General features: G+C 42.2%; 1 protein-coding gene across 1 annotated transcript; it reads left to right on the top strand.

The window, feature by feature from the left end:
• Positions 1 to 27,552, top strand: TOGARAM2 (TOG array regulator of axonemal microtubules 2). Its single transcript, XM_053459498.1, has 20 exons — positions 1 to 117; positions 8,501 to 8,607; positions 10,899 to 11,033; positions 11,297 to 11,545; positions 12,652 to 12,869; positions 13,106 to 13,278; positions 14,139 to 14,182; positions 15,728 to 15,897; positions 16,726 to 16,858; positions 19,937 to 20,113; positions 20,399 to 20,537; positions 21,472 to 21,577; positions 21,854 to 22,089; positions 22,343 to 22,501; positions 22,736 to 22,853; positions 23,248 to 23,351; positions 23,592 to 23,796; positions 24,232 to 24,448; positions 25,610 to 25,696; positions 27,221 to 27,552. The coding sequence occupies exons 2-20, from the start codon at positions 8,583 to 8,585 to the stop codon at positions 27,472 to 27,474; spliced, it is 2,949 nt and encodes a 982-aa protein (XP_053315473.1). The 5' UTR covers positions 1 to 117; positions 8,501 to 8,582; the 3' UTR covers positions 27,475 to 27,552.
• The last annotated feature ends 140 nt before the right edge of the window (positions 27,553 to 27,692 follow it).

Raw genomic sequence — 27,692 nt, 5'->3', positions numbered from 1 at the left:
GCGAAATGCTGACACTGATCCCATAAACTACCGGGGATCCCACCGGCGGGGAGAGAGGACTCATCGATCTCTTGGTCAGACAGCATCCCAGCGAGAAGACTGGGGTCGCAGGCGCAGGTACCGCAATAATCTCTGCGGGTTTTATACTGAGATAAACGCAGCCGTTGGTCTCGTCTTAGATTCAGGAGCCATATGTCTATCCCATGCATGTTTAAACAGCCTCTACCACCTCTGCTGGGAGTCTTCTTTGGGTATACTGCATAGGGTTCTCTATGATCCCGATCTATCAGGTAATCCTGGCACATAAGATCCACGGAGTAACGCTGAAGCTGTTGGAAAGGCTGTGACCTTGATGGGGAGAGTTAGACGTCTTTGATCTGTTGGCACCTATAGTCCAGGAGGAACGTTTATTTCAAAGGGTCGGAGGCTTAGATGGAATGTAAGGAAGTTTTACTTTACTGAGAGGGTGGTAGATAAGTGGAACAGCCTCCCAGCAGAAGTGGTAGAGGGTAATACAGTGAGGGGATTAAACATGCATGGGATAGACATCCGGCTCCTGAATCTAAGACAAGACCAACGACTCGTTACAGCAGGAGAAACGGGCGACTAGACGGGGGCCGGATGGGGCCGATCTGCCGGCAGATTCCGTGTTTCTTTATTGAGTGATTATAATCTCCATGGGTCTTTAGCCTGTGATGGGATCATTTCTGTGCTTCTTCTGTGGGGTTTCTCCGCAGTCCCTTCTGTGTGTTGGACAGGACACTATATATATATATATATATATATATATATATATACCGGTATATATATATATATATATATACATATTGTGTGTGTATATATATATATATAATCTATCTCGTGTGTGTATATATATACTGTATGTAATACTCAATACCACTGATTATTTTGAGTGTTTTTCAATTTGATGAATTAATCGATCACGGCACAAAACACAAGTTCTTATAAAATCGATCAGTTTGAAGATCTGAATCCTTTGCTATGAGGCGGATTTCTCATTGAAATTTGGTGGAAGAAATCCAAATATTTTCTGTTATTGTTTCAATTTTTCATTATTTAGAACGGTTTAACCTCTCGAGAGCCGGGGGAGACCTCGCGAAGAGGTAAATGTCCGATATCTCTGGCTCTCGAAGGGTTAAGCAGAAGGCTTGGCGTAGAAGAAGGGGTTACATTAGTGTCCAATCTACTAAGCCATTTGTAACGGGGGACACAGATGTATTACACTGTTGGGTGGCCACAGGTTACTAAACCAGCCCGGTTTGTAAAATATTTGAAATTTGTATTTCATGTTTTTCGTATAAAATGAAGAATTGTTCCGCATTGATGGATCACTCCTGTGTTCCAACTGCCCTTTATCACTCCCATCACTCCTGTGTTCCAACTGCCCTTTATCACTCCCATCACTCCTGTGTTCCAACTGCCCTTTATCACTCCCATCACTCCTGTGTTCCAACTGCCCTTTATCACTCCCATCACTCCTGTGTTCCAACTGCCCTTTATCACTCCCATCACTCCTGTGTTCCAATGGCCCTTTATCACTCCCATCACTCCTGTGTTCCAATGGCCCTTTATCACTCCCATCACTCCTGTGTTCCAATGGCCCTTTATCACTCCCATCACTCCTGTGTTCCCACTGCCCTTTATCACTACCATCACTCCTGTGTTCCAACTGCCCTTTATCACTCCCATCACTCCTGTGTTCCAATGGCCCTTTATCACTCCCATCACTCCTGTGTTCCCACTGCCCTTTATCACTACCATCACTCCTGTGTTCCAACTGCCCTTTATCACTCCCATCACTCCTGTGTTCCAATGGCCCTTTATCACTCCCATCACTCCTGTGTTCCCACTGCCCTTTATCACTACCATCACTCCTGTGTTCCAACTGCCCTTTATCACTCCCATCACTCCTGTGTTCCAATGGCCCTTTATCACTCACATCACTCCTGTGTTCCAATGGCCCTTTATCACTCCCATCACTCCTGGGTTCCAATGGCCCTTTTTCACTCCCATCACTCCTGTGTTCCAATGGCCCTTTATCACTCCCATCACTCCTGTGTTCCAATGGCCCTTTATCACTCCCATCACTCCTGTGTTCCAACGGCCCTTTATCACTCCCATCACTCCTGTGTTCCAATGGCCCTTTATCACTCCCATCACTCCTGTGTTCCAATGGCCCTTTATCACTCCCATCACTCCTGGGTTCCAATGGCCCTTTATCACTCCCATCACTCCTGTGTTCCAATGGCCCTTTATCACTCCCATCACTCCTGTGTTCCAATGGCCCTTTATCACTCCCATCACTCCTGTGTTCCAATGGCCCTTTATCACTCCCATCACTCCTGTGTTCCAATGGCCCTTTATCACTCCCATCACTCCTGTGTTCCAATGGCCCTTTATCACTCCCATCACTCCTGTGTTCCAATGGCCCTTTATCACTCCCATCACTCCTGTGTTCCAATGGCCCTTTATCACTCCCATCACTCCTGTGTTCCAATGGCCCTTTATCACTCCCATCACTCCTGTGTTCCAATGGCCCTTTATCACTCCCATCACTCCTGTGTTCCAATGGCCCTTTATCACTCCCATCACTCCTGTGTTCCAATGGCCCTTTATCACTCCCATCACTCCTGTGTTCCAATGGCACGTTGTGTTCGCTGATCCGAGTTTAAGTTTAAAAGGATAATTGATGGTTAGAAATCCCTTTTTATAATTACGTTACAGCCAGAAATTTCCTTGTTTTCCATGAAAACAGCTCAGCGACCCCAAACTTTTAATGAATAAATATATATTAGCGGAATTAGCAGCCTTTGTTTATATTTCATGTTACGTCCATAAAGTGATTTACTGAGCAGCGATACTGAAAGCACATAAAGCTCCTTCCAGCTCTGCAGACCGATTACTTATTCCGCCTCTGAAAGGTAAATCTGGTAATTGGCCGGGATTCCTAATTCCTTTTACTAAAATCTCTTAAAAGTTCTTCCGCTTCCAGACAAAACATTTCAAGTGACCTCCGGCTTTCATGCTTATAATGAGTGTTACTTTGTAACAATAAGGACCTTTTACTTTACTGAGATGGTGGTAGATAAGGGGCACAGCCTACGAGCAGAAGTGGTAGATGCAAATCTAACCTGCGGGCAAGTTCCATGTTGCGTGTTTCTAGAGCTTTTCCTTGGACAGGTCCCGTCTGCGCCTTCTATAAAATCTTTTTTTGAGGATAAATAATAAATTTTGAATATATACATATATTTTGTTTTTATTTTTTATTATTTTTAAATAAAGATACTTGACGGGAATAGCGGCTTTTTATAGAAATGATTTGTCGGAGGGCTCGATGAGCTCGACGGGATGCGTGGAAATTCTTTAATAACAGGGCTATAGGATCCAGGCGTTTGCGTTAACACGCAGTTACGACATCTCGGCAGCCGGGGAATCCCGCAGCTCTCCAGGAGCCTTCACATCGCTGCAGGGGGGGGCGTTTCCATAATTATCACCTTCCGAGGGTATAATGGAGCCAAACTTTGGTTAGGAAATAGAGGGATCTCTTTACCGAATTCCCCCCGACGGTAATCCCGGCTGTAGACCGCATCACGCGTAAAGCAATCACTTCCAAATTCTAGTTTATTGCTTTAACTCACACAAGGACTGCACGTATTGACCAATAACCTCCGTAATCTCTTCTTGAGACCTTCTGTACCTGGTACAAATGTTTTCTAAGATGGTAGTTGGCAGTGGAGCAGACTCCCAGCAGAGGTGGCAGAGGCTAATACAGTGAGGGAATTTAAATATTGGTCTAGTCGCCCGTTTCTCCTGCTGTAAAGACTCAAACCTTAATCAGTCGTTGGTCTCGTCTTAGATTCAGGAGCCGTATGCCTCGATTAACCGGCCCGTGACTTTTCATATACTCCCCGTCCTGCCACCTACACTAACTGTTGGCATCTCTACTTGGCATGCATATTATATGGGACAAATCATCATATGTGTTTGTAATGATTCTATGCATGTATGTACTGGGGGGGGATCACCCACTCCGACGATCAAGCCCCCCCAGTGTCCCGCTGTGCAACGGGCCGGTTACAGGGGACATCTTTGATCTCAAGCGCGGGCTCTGCAGGCTTCATTTATTGTACGTGGGACGCCGACCACGGAGGGGGGAGATACGTCGCTGGTCAGCAGAGGGAAGAATATCGTGACCGGAGACCCCAATGGGGCTGAATAGGTCTGATCTGCCACCAAATTATGTGTTTCTGTGTTAAAAAAAGTTCTATGTCAGCCTAGTGAAAAGTATCGCCTTCAACAAGAGAAGGACCAAGACGGCTGAGTACAATTTTCTTGCAAAGCATTGAGAAACCCAAATATCTGAAGCATTCAAGCTTTCCCCCATAAAATATTAACAAAAAATAATAATTAATGAAAGTTAACATAATAATGTTATTTGTATTATCATTAATAATATAATAATAATAATAATAATAATGTATTTAATATAATTAAAAAATATTTGTAAAATATTTGTGTTCTAATCTGGGGGGCTCTAGGTTTCTGGGGGCCATAAGGAAAAAAGATTTAAGATTTATTTATTATATTTTGGAGAAAAGGAGTTATTTTTAGGCAAATTCAGGAATACAATACACACGCTCAGTATTTTGCTTACGCGACGTGACATTATTGTCGGTCTGGGACAGTCTAATAATAACATTAATTGGAATGATTAAAAAAATAAATAAGCAAATGGAGCAGCCAAGAAAGGGGTGCATGCTGGGAAATAATCGGAAAAATGAGTGTAAGCCCAGCAGAGTTAAACCCTCCCCCGAGGACCTGAGTGGAAACGGATCCTCAAGAGTAACAGCTGAACAGTTAGGGAAACTTTGAGAAAGTTTTAACGTAAAGTTCTAAATGAATAAATTGTTAATATTCGTCGATAATCATTATTTAAGACAAATCGGGAGATTAATTGATGTTTCTTCTCGTGGTTGGGCCGGCAGATCTCGGCTCGCCGGTGTTTGTAAACATGTTGTTATTGCCGAGCTGTGATTGGCCGCTCCTCCCGAGTCGACGTATTTAAGTGTTCTAAATTTATCCCCAACTGTTGTGTTATTTATTTACCGCTAATTGTTTATTGTGTTCGAACAGGACGCAGGTATATATGCCCAGGTGGCGTTACTAGTCCCAGAGCTTTAACCGCCGCCAAGAAATGCTTTGGTTTTTTTTGTTTTTTTATCTCGCTGCCCGTATCTCGGAATGCAGGCAAAAAGATTCGCGAACGATCTGCCGGAGGCGATCGGCTGACACTTTGATCATTTTGGCACAAATTGTAACAGAATGGATAAAAAAAAAAGCAAAATGGATATACTGTGAGGTCTCTTCATATCCTTAGGTGGCATATAAAAAAAATGTAATGATGGAACTTCAAAAATTGGGTCTATATGTTTTTTTTTTGCAGCTTAATGTAAGCGTGTAATTATTATTATTTTGCCAAAAAAAAAAATTGATGGTTTAAATACCATTGGGGGTCTAACAAGTCTACTTTTAATATATATAATTTTTTATTGTTTTATATAGCGCCGTCAAATTTAAACAATATACTACTATTCATATGTTTGGGGTCACATAATATATACCGTGTTTGCTTGATTATAAGACGACCCCCCAAATATTGGCATATTCATTTAGGAATAAAAGAAAAATCCTGAATATAAGACTACCTTATAGGAAAAAGGTTTTACTAGTAAATATTAATTAACCCGTAAGCTATTTTTTCATATTTAATCAAAACCATAATTGAGAAAAAAATGCATTTCTTGTTTTTACGTACTTTTATTTGCCAACCTGCCCCCCAGTTATACAAATCTGCCCCAGGCTTGTTCCCCCGAGCTCCAGACTCCCTGGTGGGGGCAGCCGGTGGCCGTTTGCACGATGCACGCAGACAACCTCCGCTTCTGCCCGGCACTTCTGCCGGGGCTTCTATGGTGGAGCACTGGAAGGTCATGTCATGCCAGTGCTCGGTCATAGAAGCCCCAGCGGAAGTGGCGGGCCGCAGCGGAGGTTGCCTGCGCGCATCGTGCAGACGTCCACCGGCTGCCAGAGAGGAGGACCCAGGTCGCCTGCAGCGCTGCGGGGGATCTGGATCTGGATCTTAGGCTTGTAGTCAGACCTCTATTTGAGGTCGGATTATAAAACCTCGAATATAAAATTTAGATTTTTTTTTTATTTTTTTTAATCATAAATCCTAGGCAGCTCTTTCTGTGAAGCTAAGAAAATGTCTCAGTCCTTTTGGAACACTGATGGCCTAAATGTCCATAACATACAAAAAAAATAGATTAAATAAAAAAAGGAACAGCCGTTTTTATTATTCTTGGCGAGTTTCGCAATTTCGCAGAGCTTGGTGAAGGACTTCCCGTAAAACACATATTTTCTTTGGCTTTGATAGCGCTTTTCTTGCTACGTCCAAGATGTCGCCATACCTGATGAATGGAGGCACTATCGCTGGAGTACGTTGTTGTCCGTTTGTGAGCCGTGGTATCTGTGGAGATGTGTATTGTGCGTGTGCACGCCGTGGCTCTGAGGACGGAGCGGTAGGTGCGGGGTCACGGCTCGGAACGCTCCTTGGCGTGACAAGTTTCCAGAAACCGGATAGGCTGCTTTCACGCTTTAATTAGATTGTTGTGTCAAAATATTTGCTTACACAGTTTGACAAATAATGTTCGCCTATTGAGTGTTATCTCGGGGGTTACCCGCACCCTTGTGTTTGCATAGCGATGATATTATGTAAAGAGCTCCCACCTTTTCAAACGGCCGTAGAGTGATACTTTTGACTTTTGGGGGTGTGGTTAGAGGTGTGAACAGGAGGCGGGGCTTCGCCGATACAGTTTATGTTACTTTTTGATCATTCTTTATAGAACTGAGTATATTCAGAAGAAGAAGAATGGATTTTATTATTGTGGCATTTAGGGCTGTAGAACCCTGTGATACCCTCAAACCCAGCAAAAAAAGCTCCTGGGAAGGCGGGGGCATCAGGGGAGGGAAGGCGGGGGCATCAGGGGAGGAAAGAAGGGCACAGAGTAAAGGGGGACACTTGGGAAGTATGAAAACATGGATCTCACAACGTGGGACCAACTTTTTCTTCCACCTGTTCCCTGGAGTGTGGTTAATGGGGGGGCAAGTCTCTCTCCGGTGCAAATAACATAGGAGAGGAAACTGTTAAAGGGTAGAGATTGTTTGGTCCAAATATTTTCAATGGCTTTTTCACCAGAACATGGAAGACTTTAAAAAAAAAAAAGAATTACCAATGGACACGCGGCACCCCTTACTCATTACCCACACGGCACCCCTTACTCATTACCCACGCGGCACCCCTTACTCATTACCCGCGCGCAGGCGCTGGGTACTGATTGCCCCTTTTCCTTATGAGATTCATCGTTTATTGGAATTTTTGGGGGTTCGATAAAAGGTTAAAGGAAAGGGAAAGGAAAGGGTAGAATGAGGCAGGATGAGGAATGTTACGCCTACAACTGCTTCAAGTGCGGAATTTGCATCTGTTTCGGAAAGTTGGACACGGAAGACGGGTATTAATAAGTAAAGGGTATTTGATAGCAGCGTTCCAGGCCACGTGTCTAACGAGACAGTCTGCCCTAATTTGGGGTATTATTGGGGATTATCTGGAAGTCGGGAGGGGAAGGAGAGAAGAGAGAGAAAACAAGAGGAAAGAAATAAAAAAAAAAAGAATAACTGGGTGTTTTGGGAAATTGGAGCGATTGTGAATATTGGCAGAGGGGACCACAGGCTCGGGCCTAAATCAAATGGAACTCCAGGCAAAACTACTCTTTATCCCCAAATTATTGTTTCCATTTTACAAAGCTTTATGCTTTTACACAATTATTGTGTTTCTATACACATTATCGGGGCTTTTAGGGCTGTAGAACCCGGCGATCCCCTCATACCCAGCAAACATTCTGACCTCCTAGAAAAGAGGGGCATCAGGGGAGGAAAGAGGGGCATCAGAGAGGGTAAGAGATGTTGGTCCAAATACGGTGATTTGAACCCAAAAGCGGCTCAGGGGCTGCTCTCCTCTTTTACAATATCCATATATCACCAATAAAAGCCACAGAGCCATGGTTTATAAGCTTAACATCCCTATTATAATTTACATGCCTATCCCATGCGTGTTCAAAATCCCTCTCTTTATTAGCCTCTACCACTTCTGCTGGGAGGCTGCTCCATTTATCTATCATTCTCTCAGTCAAGTAAAACTTCCTTACATCATTAACTGGGAGACCCTGGGGTTCTCTGCACGGTGGAGGAGGTTGGGTGGCCACTTCTCAGCTCCAAATAAGCTGTTAATGCCCAATGTGTGATTTCTATATTTAGTTAATTTATGGTAAATATGGTTAAACAAGGTATCCATGAAAAAAACGAGACTTGTTATTACTGGTGGCTCCACTCATCCTCATCACTAACTCACTTCTCTGTAAATCTTTAGGTTTTTATGGAAGTCACCATACATACGTCCAGCTCAGCAAGATCCAGTTATTCAACCTGAACCAAAAAATTGGGGCTGGATAATGGCTCATAGCGACTTTACTACAGGTGAGTAAATCATTGGGTCAGCGAGCCAGAAAACTCTGCGCCAACTATATATTATATACTCTCCGTATAACTAATCCCGTCCTTATAACCCGTTATATCCTGTATATTCCTCATATTATATATTATATACTCTCCGTATAACTAATCCCGTCCTTATATCCCGTTATATCCTGCATATTCCTCATATTATATATTATATACTCTCCTCCCGTATAACTAATCCCGTCCTTATAACCCGTTATATCCTGTATATTCCTTATATTATATACTCTCCGTATAACTAATCCCGTCCTTATAACCCGTTATATCCCTGTATATTCCTCATATTATATATTATATACTCTCCGGCCGTATAACTAATCCCGTCCTTATAACCCGTTATATCCTGTATATTCCTCATATTATATATTATATACTCTCCCCCCGTATAACTAATCCCGTCCTTATAACCCGTTATATCCTGCATATTCCTCATATTATATATTATATACTCTCCTCCCGTATAACTAATCCCGTCCTTATAACCCGTTATATCCTGTATATTCCTCATATTATATATTATATACTCTCCCCCGTATAACTAATCCCGTCCTTATAACCCGTTATATCCTGTATATTCCTCATATTATATATTATATACTCTCCCACCGTATAACTAATCCTGTCCTTATAACCCGTTATATCCCTGTATATTCCTCATATTATATATTATATACTCTCCGGCCGTATAACTAATCCCGTCCTTATAACCCGTTATATCCTGTATATTCCTCATATTATATATTATATACTCTCCGGCCGTATAACTAATCCCGTCCTTATAACCTGTTATATCCTGTATATTCCTCATATTATATATTATATACTCTCCGGCCGTATAACTAATCCCGTCCTTATAACCCGTTATATCCTGTACATTCCTCATATTATATATTATATACTCTCCGGCTGTATAACTAATCCCGTCCTTATAACCCGTTATATCCCTGTATATTCCTCATATTATATATTATATACTCTCCCCCCGTATAACTAATCCCGTCCTTATAACCCGTTATATCCCTGTATATTCCTCATATTACATATTATATACTCTCCCCCCGTATAACTAATCCCGTCCTTATAACCCGTTATATCCTGTATATTCCTCATATTATATATTATATACTCTCCGGCCGTATAACTAATCCCGTCCTTATAACCCGTTATATCCCTGTATATTCCTCATATTATATATTATATACTCTCCTCCCGTATAACTAATCCCGTCCTTATAACCCGTTATATCCTGTATATTCCTCATATTATATATTATATACTCTCCGGCCGTATAACTAATCCCGTCCTTATAACCCGTTATATCCTGTATATTCCTCATATTATATATTATATACTCTCCCCCCCGTATAACTAATCCCGTCCTTATAACCGTTATATCCTGTATATTCCTCATATTATATATTATTTACTCTCCGGCCGTATAACTCATCCCTTCCTTATAACCAGTTATATCCTGTATATTCCTCATATTATATATTATATACTCTCCCCCCGTATAACTAATCCCGTCCTTATAACCCGTTATATCCCTATATATTCCTCATATTATATATTATATACTCTCCCCCCGTATAACTAATCCCGTCCTTATAACCCGTTATATCCTGTATATTCCTCATATTATATATTATATACTCCCCCCCGTATAACTAATCCCGTCCTTATAACCCGTTATATCCCTGTATATTCCTCATATTATATATTATATACTCTCCGGCCGTATAACTAATCCCGTCCTTATAACCCGTTATATCCTGTATATTCCTCATATTATATATTATATACTCTCCGGCCGTATAACTAATCCCATCCTTATAACCCGTTATATCCCTGTATATTCCTCATATTATATATTATATACTCATTTTCCTTATTTGTGGGGCACATGTAACAATCTGTTTTCTTTTTTTCTCCTATTTTCCATTCGCTTTTCCTCTTTCTCTGTACTTGGTGAGTTGAAAATTAAAATATTTTTATTTTTAAACAATGAAATAGCATTTTACATAAACGTTACTTACTAACTTATTCTAGGGAGGAGGAACTTAACCCTAAAATCCCCGATATTAACTTCCAGAATCAGGGTATTCGTTGATTACATTCTGTTCCTAGGAGATTATGACAATATAGGTTAACAGACCACCTCATGTCATCATTTATGTTTGTTACACTTTAAGTTTACGTTTAATGACTGCTATCATTTTCACACCGCTTGACCGTTATTTTTTTTTAAGCTAAATACAGAGCTCCGGTTGCTGTTTATTGTGGAAGTGTCCCCAAAATGAAACCGGGATACATGTCTCTAAGAAACGGGAGCGTCGATCCGGGTCTGCAGCTTTGCGGGAACCGATGGGGAGCGGCTGATGCAGGTTTGTACGTGACAATAAATATTAGGACGACAGGGGGCGCTATACAGATTGCCCTAAAACAGCTAAAGCCCAGCTAAAGCAGGTGGGACGCCATAGTGCTGGAGCCGGCCTTGGAGTTGTTACATCATTAGTCATAAAAGTTTTTCATGAAGGCGTCTGGATCCCAAAGGATCTCGACAAGGTCTTCAGGCAACTTCACAAAAGCTGTCGAGTGTGAGCGAACGCTCAGGAATTACTGGCATTACTGCAATATTTTTCAGCAGCCGCAATTCAGTCAACTCTAAGCATCCAGATGAAGAGGTCCTACTTGTGGGGTGGAAACGGAGACGAGCATCAAGCTGACATCCTGTTCCCACCTTTCGATTTAGAGGGAAAGAAGGATTATTTTTCCACGGAGGAAAACGGTTCAAGAAACCAGAGGGAGCAAGAGGTGGACAGTGCGGCTTTAGAAACTGCCCGCCTCAAGGATAAGCTAAAAAGAAAGATGTCGGAAGGCTCTGGGACTAAGGGTGGTGAGTAGAGTAGCAACCACTTTACCAAGGAAGATCATTTTGGCAATGCAGGCTGGTGGAGGTTCCATAATAACTGTATACAGAAATAACCCCCCCCCAGCACTGTATACAGTAATATAACCCCAGCACTGTATACAGTAATATAACCCCCAGCACTGTATACAGTAATATAACCCCCAGCACTGTATACAGTAATATAACCCCAGCGCTGTATACAGTAATATAACCCCCAGCGCTGTATACAGTAATATAACCCCCCAGCACTGTATACAGTAATATAACCCCAGCACTGTATACAGTAATATAACCCCCAGCACTGTATACAGTAATATAACCCCCCCCAGCGCTGTATACAGTAATATAACCCTCAGCGCTGTATACAGTAATATAACCCCCCAGCACTGTATACAGTAATATAACCCCAGCACTGTATACAGTAATATAACCCCAGCGCTGTATACAGTAATATAACCCCCCCCAGCGCTGTATACAGTAATATAACCCCCAGTGCTGTATACAGTAATATAACCCCCCCCAGCGCTGTATACTGTAAACCTGGTTTTATCTATTTTGTCCCAATAAACTCCATTTATCTGCAGACCTGGAGGCGTCATTGTTGTCGGTCATGCGATATTTTGGGTGACTTTCCTGGCTCAAACATCACACTGAGCTGATGCTTAATGGCAATGCTAATGAAGTCCGTTCCTCCATAGATTTTAATTAGTCAGAGTGTCTGACTATGTGGTTAAGACTGAGTCATTCTATTGTTCCCCATGGGCAGTATGATAAGGGGTGTTTAGTAGATCGGTGATCAGATAACAGAGGGAGAACTCATACAGATGGCTGATACGCAGCTGCCTGAAAACAAATAGGGTAAAAACTGTATATTTTGGGGTAGTTTTTATGTTTAGAGTGATTTGTGTCTAATCATTGTGCCTTCATGGGGCTATTGGGTTGAGTACAGAGGGGGTAAAAGAGATGTTTAAGGGGTTTGGTGAGACCTTTAAGGCAAATTGGAGTGTGACGGAGACCCTGCCTTATCTACGTGTGATGGACCCATGGCAATGTGTGTATAGGTTCTTTACAATATCTCTCTGTATTTACAGCTCCAACTGATCTATTTAGTCCAACAAGCCTTCCCCTGAAACCTGCTGTGTCAAAAAGTGCCTCACAAAGGTCACTAAATGCCACAAAACCTTTCCCACCGATACAACGGAGTCCACAGAGCACCCCGTCACTCCAATCCTTCCGGCCATTGGAGAACGGACAGGAGACGACGGAGGCCGTAGATGAACAGCAGGACCAAGCCGTGGCGTCCTCAGAGGTACGGGCACAATAATGACAGCTGTCAATAAACCCCAAATAAAGACAAAACCATACAAACATCATACCAACCTTCACTTTTTCCTATATTGTACTTTGTTGCAAAGATTTGCTTCTCTGTATCCAGTAGAACGTTGTTGACCTCCATCAGGAAGGGTTTGTCTTCTATGTAACTTTTAAAGCTTCTCATAGAATGTTATCCCATCCACTTTATTCGGACGTTGCCCTCCTTTGCAGCTGAAGCATGTACGCAACAGTGCGGAGAAGAAGAGGAGTTTATTAATCCCTCTGATTCCGAAATCATCTGCGATTACACCTGAAATAAATCCCAATGATCCAACGGTGAGCTCTTCCATGACCCTGCTGAGAAGACACTCACCAGACGCCAAGCAGGGGACTTCACATAGAAGGTAAATCTCATTCCCTTAAAATCATTTACAAATAGATACCTTACAGTAAATGTCGTTTTCTAGTATTCTATGGCTGATAATCCCAGGTTTTTGGGGCAGCTCTTGATTTTTGAGGTAAAGGAGAGTGGAACCGGGTCCTGTCTGCTCTCTACCCAGTCCCATCCCCACTCTGCCCCATCTATGGTATATCTACCAAGTCATATAACGGAAAAAATCTTAATTAGTAGAGCGCCCAACTGCATAATGGGGGCATTTGTGACCAGGCTGTGATTTTTCAAGGGTCCATCCACCCCGCTCATGTACCTGGTGGTCTAGTAGGGTAGCTAAGTACATCCATGAGCACAGATCCCTCTTCTCAGGTTCCCACCAGTCGGTGTATGTGTGAATTTTTCAGATCATTGAGTAGTTATCTACTAGTCCTCAGCCCTAAACTTGCTACACGAAGCAACCGAGGCATATCTCCTTCTTCTTCTGCTTGACCATGAAGGACGCTACAGATAGACAGGTCTGGACCGGCCATAAGTCCTTTGGCTCCCACTGGCTGGATACAAGCGGTGTTACAGCACACGATTAATCGGCCGCTGGTCTTAAAGTGCCACGCTCTATTTTCATCCCCAGTCCGCAGCAGTCAGACATGTCCTCACAACATTTTCGTCGGTTTCTAATGTTTTACAATATATAAAATGCTCAAGAAGTTGTTATATTTTTCCCCAATGGCTTTGTATATTTTTTTAAACACAGAAAATAAAGAAATAATGTAAAAAAATCCATATGAGACATTTAAAAATAATATCATCCTTTGCCTTTAACTCAAAGAAAGGATAAACATTCATATTTTTGCATGTTTTTGTCATTTTTAGCTCAGATCCAGACAACACTGAAGAGAAAGTTCATTCATCTTTTGGTGAGTGTTCTTATCATCTGTTTCGTAAAATAATTATTTAAAAAAAGATATATTTTTGCTTTACTTTTAATGTTTTCTTTTTTTCCAGTTAAAACTGTTTGTATCGTTCTTCAGCAGGGTTCTTATTACCTTTCGTTCCGGGGCTAAAAGTTGTAACGTTGTCAATTCATTATGTGTTGTGTCGGTTCTGGAGAATAATAATAATGATGTTTGGGGCCGCCCGCGTCTGGCCATCAGAATCTTTGCTTCCTCTTTGAAATGCATTAATATATTGCTTGCATATTTTTGGGGGGCTCTTTAGACAATGGGTCCACTGTACAACACTGCGGAATATGATGGCCCCATACAAATAATAATAATAACAATGCTATTGAAAGCATAGGACAGAGAATAGTTTGTTTGAGAACCTGAAGACCTCATCCCAAAAAGATTTCACTCTTGCACCATCCTATCAGACATGTCTCATATATCTGACCCAGAGCAGCAGCCCAACCGCTCCCCACCACTCACCTTCCCTGATGAGTGCTGGTGTACGATGTCATGTGCCGGTGTATGATGTCATTTGCCAGCTCACGGCACGTGACATTGGTGAGCTCACTATGTAGGCTCCTCCATAGTGTTTATGGGCCAGTTATAAGGGAGAGCTCTGATCTCCCTCAACCGGCCCATTGACCAATCACCCAACAGGCAGATCTGCCCCCGATTATGTGGCAGAGGGGCTGCCACCCACTGGAACTACCACCCTAGACCCAGTTGGCCTGGACCAGCGTACGCCAATGGCTTTTTATTTATAGAACCAGATAAAGCAAAACTATATTCTTTGTAGAGCTCATTCCACAAATCCGCAATGCATGCCGTCGGTCGCATATACGAAATGACACTCGTCACCCCCCGCAGTACCTCGCCTCTCATCCTTCCAGAAACGCAGCCCGTCAACCTCCCTTCTCCCTCGTAACGCGACATGAATAGCCGGGTAATTACACGTTCCTTCGACGGAACAATTGCTAGCTGTTAATCCCACAAATGCTTTGCTGATTACATTAATGGAAACATTGTAGCTATGTCCACGGTGACAATGACCAGACTGTATCCAAAATAATATCACAATGGCTGGAGACATTTCCAGCGAGATACCTTTACAAGTATTTTCTTAGAAAAGTATCAAGTTTCAAAGTCATATTTTGTTTCCACCGACAACCAGGTGGTTTAAACACACAGGCGCCGACACATTTTGGAAAGACACCAATTGGTTTGGCATAAAACATTTGGTGATCGTCCACGGCAAACAGAAATTGAAAAAAAAATGAGAACAATTAACCATTTCTTGTTACTTTCTCAATGTCGCTTCCAAAGCTAAAGCCGCCGCTGTTGTTATAAGATGTAATTCCATTTAAAAAGTATTTGTCTTTGGGACCGTTGACCCCATCGATTAAAATTAGCAAAATTCTTCAATTTTAAGGTTTCCTACATTAATGCAGAAATCACTTTAAAAGTATCGAGGCCAATGTCTTGGAGTGAGTAATTGTTGTTATTTTCCATGTTTAGAGAGACGGGATTTGGAGGGCGCTGATGATAAAGAACCATCTTTTGAAATCGGCACGAAGAACCCGGAACACTCTTTGGAAGACAGACCATTGATGGCCAACATCCCCAACTCGGGAAAAGACACGGAACTCTCAGAACTTGGCGAAGAAGGGAAAGAAAACACTGGGCGGGTAGGTCCTTACACTGTGACCCACTCTGGTTCAAGGGGCAATAACCAAAAATTGGTGAGCAGTGATGTAAAAAAAAAGTCTATGCGTGTCATCAAAGCTTTACTGGCCGGAGGAGCCGGTGGAATTCTGCCGGTGTCATTTAGATCCTTGATTTAAAATGTAAAATGTTTGAAATGCCCGGAGAACAGGCTGGACTCGGTGGGCAAAAATAAATTGCTCTTATCCCAAAAAAACATTGGTAGGTTTGGCCTGGAGGATCTGGGGATGAGAACAAATTACTAGGACCCTTGGACAAAGTTTGATCTCGAGTCAGTTTGATCCTATACCCTGCAACCATACGAGTCTTGTTGGGGCTATCACCCCGTCTCATTAGGAGCAGAAGAGGGAGATCTCTGGGGGACCGGCCCTAGGAATTTCTTAGGGATGCTCTTTAATAGTCTGTAGACCAAGATGGACTTCTTTAAGCAGCGTTTCCATCATGACTGGATTCTTTCTGTTGGCCGTCTTAAAGTGTTCCATAACAAGATCAACTTTCCTTTGCGTTGGGATGACGGCGGTCTCTACGTCTTCTGGGTCAGTATATTATCAGGTCCCATGGCTGGGCTGGCACCTGGGCTGAAATTTGCCAGCCCTGCCATGTAGCAATTCCAGATGCAAAATGAACTACCACAATGGGCAAAAGGGAATGTAAATTCCATATGGGTCCCTACGATTCACCTATACCTTTCCATGTTCTAGATCAGCGGAGGAGACTACGAAGGTTGGGAGCTCCTGCTCTAGACTACATACATACTATCTTTTAATTTAATCCTTATTTTTCTATTGTAGATAAATTTTACCATATCCAAGTCCGCACAAGACAAGATGCGCCAAAAACAGTTGGAAATGGAGACGATGCGCCAGGAGAAGCGGAGGAGCGAACAGCAGATTTGGGAAAGGTTACAGCGTATGGATTCTGGAGGTCAGTCGCAGATGAAATAGTAGATCGTTTAATTGGGTTGTATATTAAGACCTAACGGGACTGCGCTACAACCCCCCCCCCACCGTGAACACTTGTTTGTTGCGTTGCCTGTATTTATTTGACACAAAACAACAGGATTTGACCCATAAATTCTTAAGAAGTGCGTTGGTTGACATTCATAGCCTGTCATATAGAGTCACAAATGCTAATCCGACCACAAAGGTCCCATCATATTCTTACATCGGCCCATTAACAGGTATATATAATGCCGTAATAACAATATTGTAATCGCTGTTGCACGGTCGATTTTTGTAACTCTTATTTTTTGGCAAATCGATAAAAAATAAAATGAAAATAATAATATTTCTAAATTAATTTAAATTTAAAAAACAAAGTATTGTAATTGTTTAAGGAAAATAAAAGCTCTGTTTCAAACCTATTATTATTATCCTTATTTTTATTTATTAATAATACATTAATTAATAGCAACATTCCAGAAAATATATATGTTTTTAAATTAAAAATAATTATCACAGGATGCTTTTTGAACGAGTGAGAGATGCACGAACGACAAGGAGAGTTTCTAGACCTCAGATCTCCCCCAAAATAGGCTATAAACCAGTTTAGCCGTCATTTATTAGGCTATTTAGGTTTCCTGGAGGAGCTTTAATTACAGTAATCGTTAGTTCTCCTCCATTGAGCTCGAGGAAATGAAAAAGCGAAGTGCGTAATGAGTCCGGCTGAAGACTATTACAAATCTGTCCGTGTAGTATTTCTAGAGCCCTATACGGAGCGCTGAAATGACCCCCCGGCCCCCCAGAGTATGTCTAAGCCCTATAATAAAGCTAATTTGGGGGTTGGTTACCCTCCCAGGAATCCGCTGTAACATCGTGACTTTGTCTTCGGTTTTACAGAACGTTCGGGTGAAAAAATGTTTTTTTTAATTTGGATATTAAACTTTCGCCCCGGAGATACATTAAAATCAACATTGATAAGCTTCTATAAGCATCGCCGGTAAGGAAGGCACCCAAATGAGAGAGAGAGAGAGACCCAAAACACACGGAGGGGGAAAGCAGCCGTCTGCAGCATTAATAATCAGGGTTTTTTAATGGCGTGAAACGTGTTGTGTCTTTGTTTTGTCGCTGTCTGGCCCTGTAATTCGGGACGATGGATGAATAAAGTTTGATGAAATAAAATCTTCCATCATACATGAAGTTAAAAAGTTAATGCTGCTGAGCTGAGCTTTTTATCCTATATATTTTTTGCTGAGTTATCTGCATACCTGGGAGCTTCTCCGGGTCACTACTGGGAAGCTTCAGGTCACTGGTGATGGGGCATTATGTATACAGCGCCGTGGGGAGTTATTACTGTATACAGTGCTGGGGGGTTATATTACTGTATACAGCGCTGGGGGGTTATTACTGTATACAGCGCTGGGGGTTATATTACTGTATACAGCGCTGGGGGTTATATTACTGTATACAGTGCTGGGGGGTTATATTACTGTATACAGCGCTGGGTGTTATATTACTATATAGAGCGCCGTGGGGAGTTATTACTGTATACAGCGCTGGGGGGTTATATTACTGTATACAGCGCTGGGGGTTATATTGCTGTATACAGCACTGGGGGGTTATATTACTGTATACAGCGCTGGGGGGGTATATTACTGTATACAGCACTGGGGGTTATATTACTGTATACAGCGCGGGGGGGTATATTACTGTATACAGCGCTGGGGGTTATATTACTGTATACAGCGCTGGGGGGTATATTACTGTATACAGCGCTGGGGGGGTTATATTACTGTATACAACGCTGGGGGGATATATTACTGTATACAGCGCTGGGGGTTATATTACTGTATACAGCGCTGGGGGTTATATTACTGTATACAGCGCTGGGGGGTTATATTACTGTATACAGCGCTGGGGGTTCTTACTGTATACAGCGCTGGGGGTTATATTACTGTATACAGCGGTGGGGGGTTATATTACTGTATACACCGCTGGGGGTTATATTACTGTATACAGTGCTAGGGGGTTATATTACTGTATACAGCGCTGGGGGTTATATTACTGTATACAGCGCTGGGGGGGTTATATTACTGTATACAGCGCTGGGGGTTATATTACTGCATACAGTGCTGGGGGGTTATATTACTGTATACAGTGCTGGGGGTTATATTACTGTATACAGCGCTGGGGGGTTATATTACTGTATACAGCGCTGGCGGTTATATTACTGTATACAGCGCTGGGGGGTTATATTACTGTATACAGCGCTGGCGGTTATATTACTGTATACAGTGCTGGGGTTATATTACTGTATACAGCGCTGGGGGATATATTACTGTATACAGCGCTGGGGGGGTTATATTACTATATACAGCGCTGGGGGGGTTATATTACTGTATACAGTGCTGGGGGGTTATATTACTGTATACAGCGCTGGGGGTTATATTACTGTATACAGCGCTGGGGGATATATTACTGTATACAGCGCTGGGGGGTGATATTACTGTATACAGCGCTGGGGGGTTATATTACTGTATACAGTGCTGGGGGGTTATATTACTGTATACAGCGCTGGGGGGTTATATTACTGTATACAGCGCTGGGGGTTATATTACTGTATACAGCGCTGGGGGGTTATATTACTGTATACAGCGCTGGGGGTTATATTACTGTATACAGCGCTGGGGGTTATATTACTGTATACAGCGCTGGGGGGTTATATTACTGTATACAGCGCTGGGGGTTATGTTACTGTATACAGCGCTGGGGGTTATATTACTGTATACAGCGCTGGGGGGTTATATTACTGTATACAGTGCTGGGGGGTTATATTACTGTATACAGCGCTGGGGGGTTATATTACTGTATACAGCGCTGGGGGTTATGCAAAGGGATTCTGGCTCTAGGTAGGTAAAAGAGTTGTCATGAACATGTTACATTCCTGTAATCTAGAACAGTTTGGTATACAGATACAATGTATATACAGTATATGGTATATTATATATATATGTTAGCCATTTATTGTATGTCCAGCCGTAACGAGCTCCGTTTAATCTTGCAGATCCTGCAGGAATCACTTCATTCCGGCTCAGTGGCGTTTCCACCGTCCCGGTGATTAATGACGCACGGAGGGCCGGTGCCAATAATACCCTAAATAAATGGGTGAGCCGGACCTCCCTCCCCAGCATTCCCACCGCAGGCCAGGACTCCGCCGCCAACGATTTCCGACATTCCTCAGGTACGGATGAAAAGACGCGGGATTAGTGTTATTTTTTTTAATAATCTCATATTCTCATTTCTCAAACCCAGATAACTTTTCTGCTCTGCTAAATAAAACATCAAATTACATTTATTACATTATTTTTACTTATATAGCGCCGACAGATTCCGTAGCGCTGTTACCACAAAGAGCAGTGTAATTATTGAACAAAGACAATTCATTGCGTGATTAATAATTCAAGTAATAAGTCTGGAATTTGACTTTTATAAGGAAATGAGGATTTTTATTCCCTTGTCTTTTCAGCGTACTCCTTGCCGGCGCAGTTTCTGGAGAACGCAGAGTGGGACTCTGACTCGGAGAACGGGGGGCCGGGGATCGGTCCGATGTCTCATCCCGAGCAAGGCATGATTGAAGCTTTAAAGTGGCTCAACCACAAGGATTGGTGAGACTCTGTTCTAGAGTATTCTAGACTCTGATATAGTCAGGAACCCTTGAAATCTTATTTAACTTTTCTGATTCACGTGAACCGATACCAATTATTACTAAATATTACAATGAAATAAATCCAACGGAACTTCTGTGATTAGGTTACCAGACAAAATGGGCTACTGGATCTGTAGCTACGGGATTTGTGTGCGTTTGATGGCGGTATGTCTAAAATAATAATTAAAATGTATGGGGGTTTACATCAATGGCTGCAGCACCTATAGAACCCCCCCCCCAAAACCTGCCGTTACTAAACAATCCGTCTCCCTGACTTCACTATACACGATGAAGGTCCAACCCTGCTGAGCCTCTGCTGCAAGAAGGGCAGAGTTGGCCCCGTATAATGCATTGTTAATGTGAGCACATCCTACACACACACACACACACACACACACACACACACTCTAATATAGTTACACACACACACACACACACACATTCTAATATAGTTACACACACACACACCAACATACTTATACATACACAGTAAAAAAAAAAACACATTCTAATATACTTACACACACATACTAACACACACGCTAACATATGTTCTTACACACAGTAACATATATTTTCCCACCCACTAACATACTTACAGACATATGGTAGCATACCTGCATACACACACGCACAGTAACATACACACACATACTAACATACACACACTAACGCATATATATATATATATATATAGTAACACACACACATCTACCTTTGTTGGCTGATCGCCGAGGGTCTCCGTCACGCTGTGCCGTCTCACACATTTCTCCAGCCGTTAGGAACAATTTATTTAAGTTTTTTTTATGTGTGGTTTTTATATTTAACCCAAAATGAGAGTTACTGTGGTGCTGCGATTAGGATAATAATCTTACCGCTGTCTCTTTAAAAAGGGAACAAAAGGAGAAGGGTTTGCTCGGTGTGAGATGTCTGGCCACCTGTCACCCCGACGTCCTCTTCACCAGACTCCATGATGTCTCCGTGGCGGTTACTAGAGAGGTATGTCCTTTCCACGCATCTAAACAGGAATTAAAAGAGCAAAACTGTCTTCATTATGGACAAAAATGATAGGTATGATTAACCTGCCACCGGATGCATTAATGGGGGACAATGACAGATGTCGGTCAAACCATAAGTGCCCATTAGAGATCCCTTAGTCTAGCGCCAAAGCAGAGTATGAGTATGAGTGTGAGTTACTATTTCTCCTGATATGTGTGACCCTGAGAGCTGTACTAAAGCAATGTTACCAGAAATGACTCCTGCGTTTGATCTCAGGTGAGCAACCTTCGCTCCAAAGTGTCTCGCCACGCCATCAAGGCTCTTGGAGACCTCTTCAAAGCTCTGAAAAAGAGCATGGACCAAGAAGTGGAAGAGATCACTCGCGTGCTGCTCCACAAGATTGGGGACTCCAATGACTTCATTCGGGAGGAATCCGACAGGGCTTTGGGGATCATGGTAGAAAACGTCAGCCCTTCCCGCGTTCTGGCAGCTTTGATTGCCAGCGGAGCCAGGTTGGTGCGGTCATCTCTTTCACCGTATTCAGTAAACCTTTTAATGAAGAGGCGGCCATGTTTGGCCTGGTTTGCGTATGCCCGTTTGTGACCTATATGACTAACTAACTCGGCGTTTGCATAGACCACCAGAGAAACAATATAGTCGATGTCTCCACCAGCGTTTTAAAGCATTCGCCGTCTCGCTACACTTAATTCTGATGATACTTGCTGGATGATAACCCGCCTCCATCGTTGTCCCTCTCGTTTCCAGCCATCGGAACAGCTCCGTGAGAAAGTGCTCTGCCAAGCACCTCCTGGACGTGGTGGAACTCCTCGGATCGGAGAGACTTCTTTCTGGAAGCCGTGAAAACACAGACACCTTTCTGAGGACCCTGGTGAAGCTGGCCCAAGATGGACAGCAGGACACCAGGTAACCACGACAGATGGTCCATTCTCATAAAAAATACAGGTCAGGATGGACAAAATAAGTAATGCTGGGTCCACCATGTTTTCTTTACTCTTTCCAGACAACCCAAGCTATGTATACGATTTGCGATTAAGTAATTGCCTATAAAACCTTTGAATTTGGGAATATTTAAAAGTTGAACTGGTTGGACATCAAAAAAAATGTCATTTAGTAAAATAAGTTCAAATGTCTCCGTAGGTTCTATGGGCGCAGGATGTTCAGCTTGGTTATGACTCACCCTAAATTTGAAGGACACATGGAGCGTTTGATACCCTCACACGACCTGCGGGACATAATAGCCACCATTAAGCAGAAAGTAAGTGTCCTCCGCTGTTTAATAGATCCTACAGATTGCAGTCTGACACAGCTCAGACTTTGGGGTTTATTCACTAAATGGAGAGTTTGCAGGAGAGTTGTGGTTTCAGCTCCATGACTTAACCATACATTAAGAAGGGCCAACCCCAGTGAGCTTCTGCTGCAGGAAGAGCTTGGCTGGCCCTGTAGAATGTATAGTTAAATTAATTCCATTATACAGGCCCTGCTCGGCCCTTCATAATGAATAGGGAAGTGAGGGTTTTGAAACTCCAGTTCTTCTGTCAACTCTCCGTTTAGTGAATAAACCTCTTTGTGCCTAGTAGTTCCATCTCCTGAAATCTCCTATGAGTAAGTTGTAACGTGATCGTTATTTCCGTTAAATCTCATTGTTTTAGGAAATCAGCAACAGTCTGTCGGAACTACCCTCTGCAAAGAAGCACAGACCAATTCAAAAGAGCAGCGCGCCGCCCGCGCAGGACAGCCAGGAGCCGGACCAGGGGTAAGAAAAATTCAGGGTCAGACTCGGCAAAGGGGAGGGATTTAATTATAGTCACACCCACTCCTCAATTCACCCTGCCCACTTTCTATTACATTGCCATATATCCCATGCATGTTTACATCCTCTCCCAGTGTTAGCCTCTACCACCTCTGCTGGGAGTCTGTTACATGTATCTACCACCCTCTCAATAAAGTAAAGCTTCCTTGATGATGTCCATATCCTCTTGTCATTTAGACCAAGCAGAGAAGTCGAGGTGGAACCCGGACCCCAGGAGTCCCCGGGTCCACGCCGGCAGCCGGTTCGCGCGGCAGAAGTGACGGAGCAGCTGAAGGAACTCAATAAATTACTAACAGCCAAGGAGTATCAGAGCAAGATGGAAGGAATAACCCTGCTTCTAGATCACTGCAAAAACAATGGGAAGTTTGTCTCCTCAAATATTACCCAGGTCAGTCATCGGCAGTCACGGCCATTGCTCTAGCATTCTTCCTGCGCTGCATTAAGCCATTAAGCCCCAAATTCACTATATGGTAAGCAACCTTCTGGATTCTGCCACATCCCTGTTATTTTCAGGGGTCTTGGCAGTAATTCACCTGTTACTTTTCATGTACTACAACTCTCATCATGCACAGACAATCCCACACCTGTTGCGGCCAAGAGGTGTGGGATTAATCATCAGGTTACAAGATGGATTTATTTTATACACTTTTTGCTAAAATTATAACACTTATGAAATAACTAAAACACAGTTTTACTCATCCCAACAAGCCGGCTAGCTGGCTGAGCATCATGAGAGTTTTAATCCAGTTAGGATTCCGCTGTGTGTTCTAAACTATATGAATGGTTTCAATTTAAATTTTTCTTTTCCTTTTTTTCATTTAAGATTTTTGATTCATTTAATCCAAGACTACAGGATGCCAACAAGAAAGTAAACCAGCATGCCCTGGAGTCGGCAGCTGTCATGATCCCCCTGCTGAAGGACAGCTTGCATCATGTTCTGGTCCCGATGATCACCGTAGTTACAGACAATTTGAATTCAAAGAATAGCGGCATCTATTCCGCGGCTGTGATAGTCGTAGACCGGCTATTTACTCACATAGGTATTTCTGTTTTGTCGTCTACAATGGCAATAATTGAAATTCATTTGCATTTCAAAAGTATTTTACAAGATAAAACCTTATGTAACAAGTTCATGAATTTATTTAAAAATCAAGACACATCTGGGGGTTTGTGGGCAATACCAGATTCATACAAACGCGGGTGCTTAAAACTTTAAGGTTTGTGAATTGCTGGTGAGGCCATACGACTCCAATGCATGTCCTCGCCTGCAACTCACAAACTTTAGCTAGAATGTAAACCTTAAAAAAAACCCCATAAAATAAATTCATTAAAATTAAAAACAAGAGTCTCCCAGTCCCTCCATCTTTCCCCACTCCATGTGTAGTGGGGTGATGTGTAATAAAGAACATGGGAGGGGATGGAGCCCTCCAATGCCCCCCTCCCATTCCCAATGGGGGATAGAAGAGGGTGAAGAAGGGCGCACTCATCAACTTCCTTTAAGTGGAGTGAATACTCATGCAGACAATAATGAATTTTAATAAACAGAAATTAGAGTGTTTGGTTGAAGATGATACATTTATTTGGCACATAGGTTTTTGGGACCTCTCAGTCTCTTTTCAAGTTGACTGCATTCCATCAGAATAAGAGACCTCTAAGGTCCCCAAAGTGTAAGCAAATCTACATCTTAGTCACTAGAGACCAATACCATCTTTCACTAATGATTTCATTTTGGGATTACCTACGCGACTCTGCAGCTAGGACTGGGGTTTTATTGGATAGGGTCCCAAGCATCTAAAAATCATCTAATGCATTTAAACATTAATATCATTTTGTACCAAACACATTGAGAAGGTCTAGCTCAGGCTGTTCAGATGGACATTTAGAGTTATTGTGTAACCTTATGAAAGAAACTCCTAGTACCGGCATGAATGCCATTGTTTCTACCATAACCATACAGATATAATGGACGTTTCCATATCTTCACATCACCTTTTACTTCTATCCTAGGAAAGTCTTCATAAAAAGATGTTCCCGTATTTAATTAATATAATTTTTAATAATTATGATTTACGCCTGATAATTTACCTAATGGGTTTAAATAGCTACAAAAATGGCCTTTCTCGGATGTTTGGCAACCCTTCTGGACATGAAGTGGTTAAAGCTTGATGTCCCACGTTAACCCCCGTTTTTTTATGTTGTAGATCATTTGTGGCTGTTACAACCGTTTGCAAGCAGGGTGCGTTTCACCAGCGGACGGTCCATGAATAACGTGACAGAACGACTGTCCGGTAAGCCGATGAATTACCAGATAAAACTTTAAGATCAGGAACAGAATTCTTTAAAAAAAAAAATGCTGGTCTCTAAAGCAATTCGCATAATGTCCCGGGCAGCGAGTCCTCAATCATCACAACGAGGAAATAAATAATCCAGAGAGGACGGGCCGGCTGAGGTTTGGGTAATACCTCCAACGATGTGCATCTAAACGAGACAGTTTGCAAGATCATGAGATTCTAGAACATGAAGCATTCCCTGCTTACAAAATCAAACAGTTTCAGGCTTTTCGTGGTGGTTATTTTTAAAGAGTAGTTCTACAGAAAAGCGGTGAAATAACCATGACAACCAACGAACCATTGTCTTTGATTGCTCCAACTTAATGACTTCAGAACTGCTCTTTGTACATATACCCCACACTGTATTCATCCTTTCTGAATAGGCACAGAGATTATTTGAATGATTGAGGTGCCGTTGCCGGCTTTAACATGAAATATTTTTTCTGTTGGTGTACATTTCATTTATTATTTTTTTTCTATTGGTGTACATTTCATTTATTATTTTTTTTCTATTGGTGTACATTCAGTGCATGAATTATTTTTCTATTGGTGTATGTTCAGTGCATGAATTCTTTTTCTATTGGTGTACGTTTAGTGCATGAATTAATTTTCTATTGGGGTAAATTCAGTGCATGAATTATTTTTCTATTGGTGTACGTTTAGTGCATGAATTAATTTTCTATTGGTGTAAATTCAGTGCATTCATTATTTTTCTATTGGTGTATGTTCAGTGCATGAATTATTTTTCTATTGGTGTAAATTCAGTGCATGAATTAATTTTCTATTGGTGTATGTTCAGTGCATGAATTATTTTACTATTGGTGTACGTTCAGTGCATGAATAATTTCTCTATTGGTGTACATTCAGTGCATGAATTATTTTGGTCTCCTTGGCAGAGATGACTCTCATAGATAAGCAAATTAAGCAGCTGCTTAGTCATCAACAACCCAAGGGACCCCCAGATGGAGATACAGAAACAAGACTTGTGCGAGTGCAACATTTATCAAAAAGTTAAATTTACCAAAATGTAGCAAAAAAAAATACTACATACATCATGTTCTTCAGTTTGCATATAATTAATCTTTACACATTGGGGCCCCTAAATACCATTTATTGTAGTCGTAAAACTTTAAAGCCGCTCCCCTGCCACCGGCTGCTTCCATTAAAATCAGGAAGTGTACTTAAGTATGCTTCCTGCACATGTGCTGTAGTGGTTCCATTGAAGCGAATGGGAGTAGCAGCAGACATTCATGCGCATGTTAGAAGCATGCTAACATTTCAGATCGGGAAGGAGGAAAATAAGACATAAGTCTAATTTGATGACTCCAATATGCATAAAGAATGGGGACTAGACTGCCTGCTTAACGTGGAGGAGTCCAGGAGGGCCCATAGTGATGTCCTGCATTACCCTAAGGACTGTATATCTCTTAAATAATATGTAGCGTATTATAAGTGTATTATTATTATTTTTGTCTCCCGTAGTGCTTGTGTCCTCGGTCTACCCTCGGAAACCTCAAGCCGTGGAACGCCACGTTCTTCCAGTTCTCTGGTACTTCTTGAGTAATATGACAGGGAATGGAGTCATGCCAGGACGGAACGGGAACTTCAAGGACGTGGTCAGCAAGCTGGCCAAAAACCTACACAACGTAATGGGACCCAGCCTTGAGGAGTACGCGGCTGGCCAACCGCAACACGCCGTAAAAATGCTGCGTGACCTTCTCGGCATTAAACACTAATAGATACGTGTAGCATGTTGTAGGATGTATGTAATGACCTCGTTAGCCATATTGGGCAGCCAATTGGCATCTTAAAAAAAGCCTTATTTATGTTTTTAACATGTTTAGTCCAGTTTTTAGTGATCTTTCAATAGAACCGGCCCCAAAAAGACTCTTATCTGATAATAAAATGAAGATGGCTGGGGAAAAGGCTTCACTGGCGGGAACAAACGTGATCA

Source organism: Spea bombifrons, chromosome 3 (genome assembly GCF_027358695.1).
Source record: "Spea bombifrons isolate aSpeBom1 chromosome 3, aSpeBom1.2.pri, whole genome shotgun sequence".
Classification (NCBI taxonomy): Eukaryota; Metazoa; Chordata; class Amphibia; order Anura; family Pelobatidae; genus Spea; species Spea bombifrons.
This window is presented reverse-complemented; position numbering and strand designations above follow the sequence as displayed.

Excerpts from the sequence above, each read along its gene's own strand:
- TOGARAM2 (XM_053459498.1), top strand. The coding sequence starts at position 8,583 with ATGGCTCATAGCGACTTTACTACAG. Across the intron at positions 15,898-16,725 it reads GGAAAGAAAACACTGGGCGG|ATAAATTTTACCATATCCAA; the intron begins GTAGGTCCTTAC and ends TTTCTATTGTAG. Across the intron at positions 22,502-22,735 it reads GATGGACAGCAGGACACCAG|GTTCTATGGGCGCAGGATGT; the intron begins GTAACCACGACA and ends ATGTCTCCGTAG.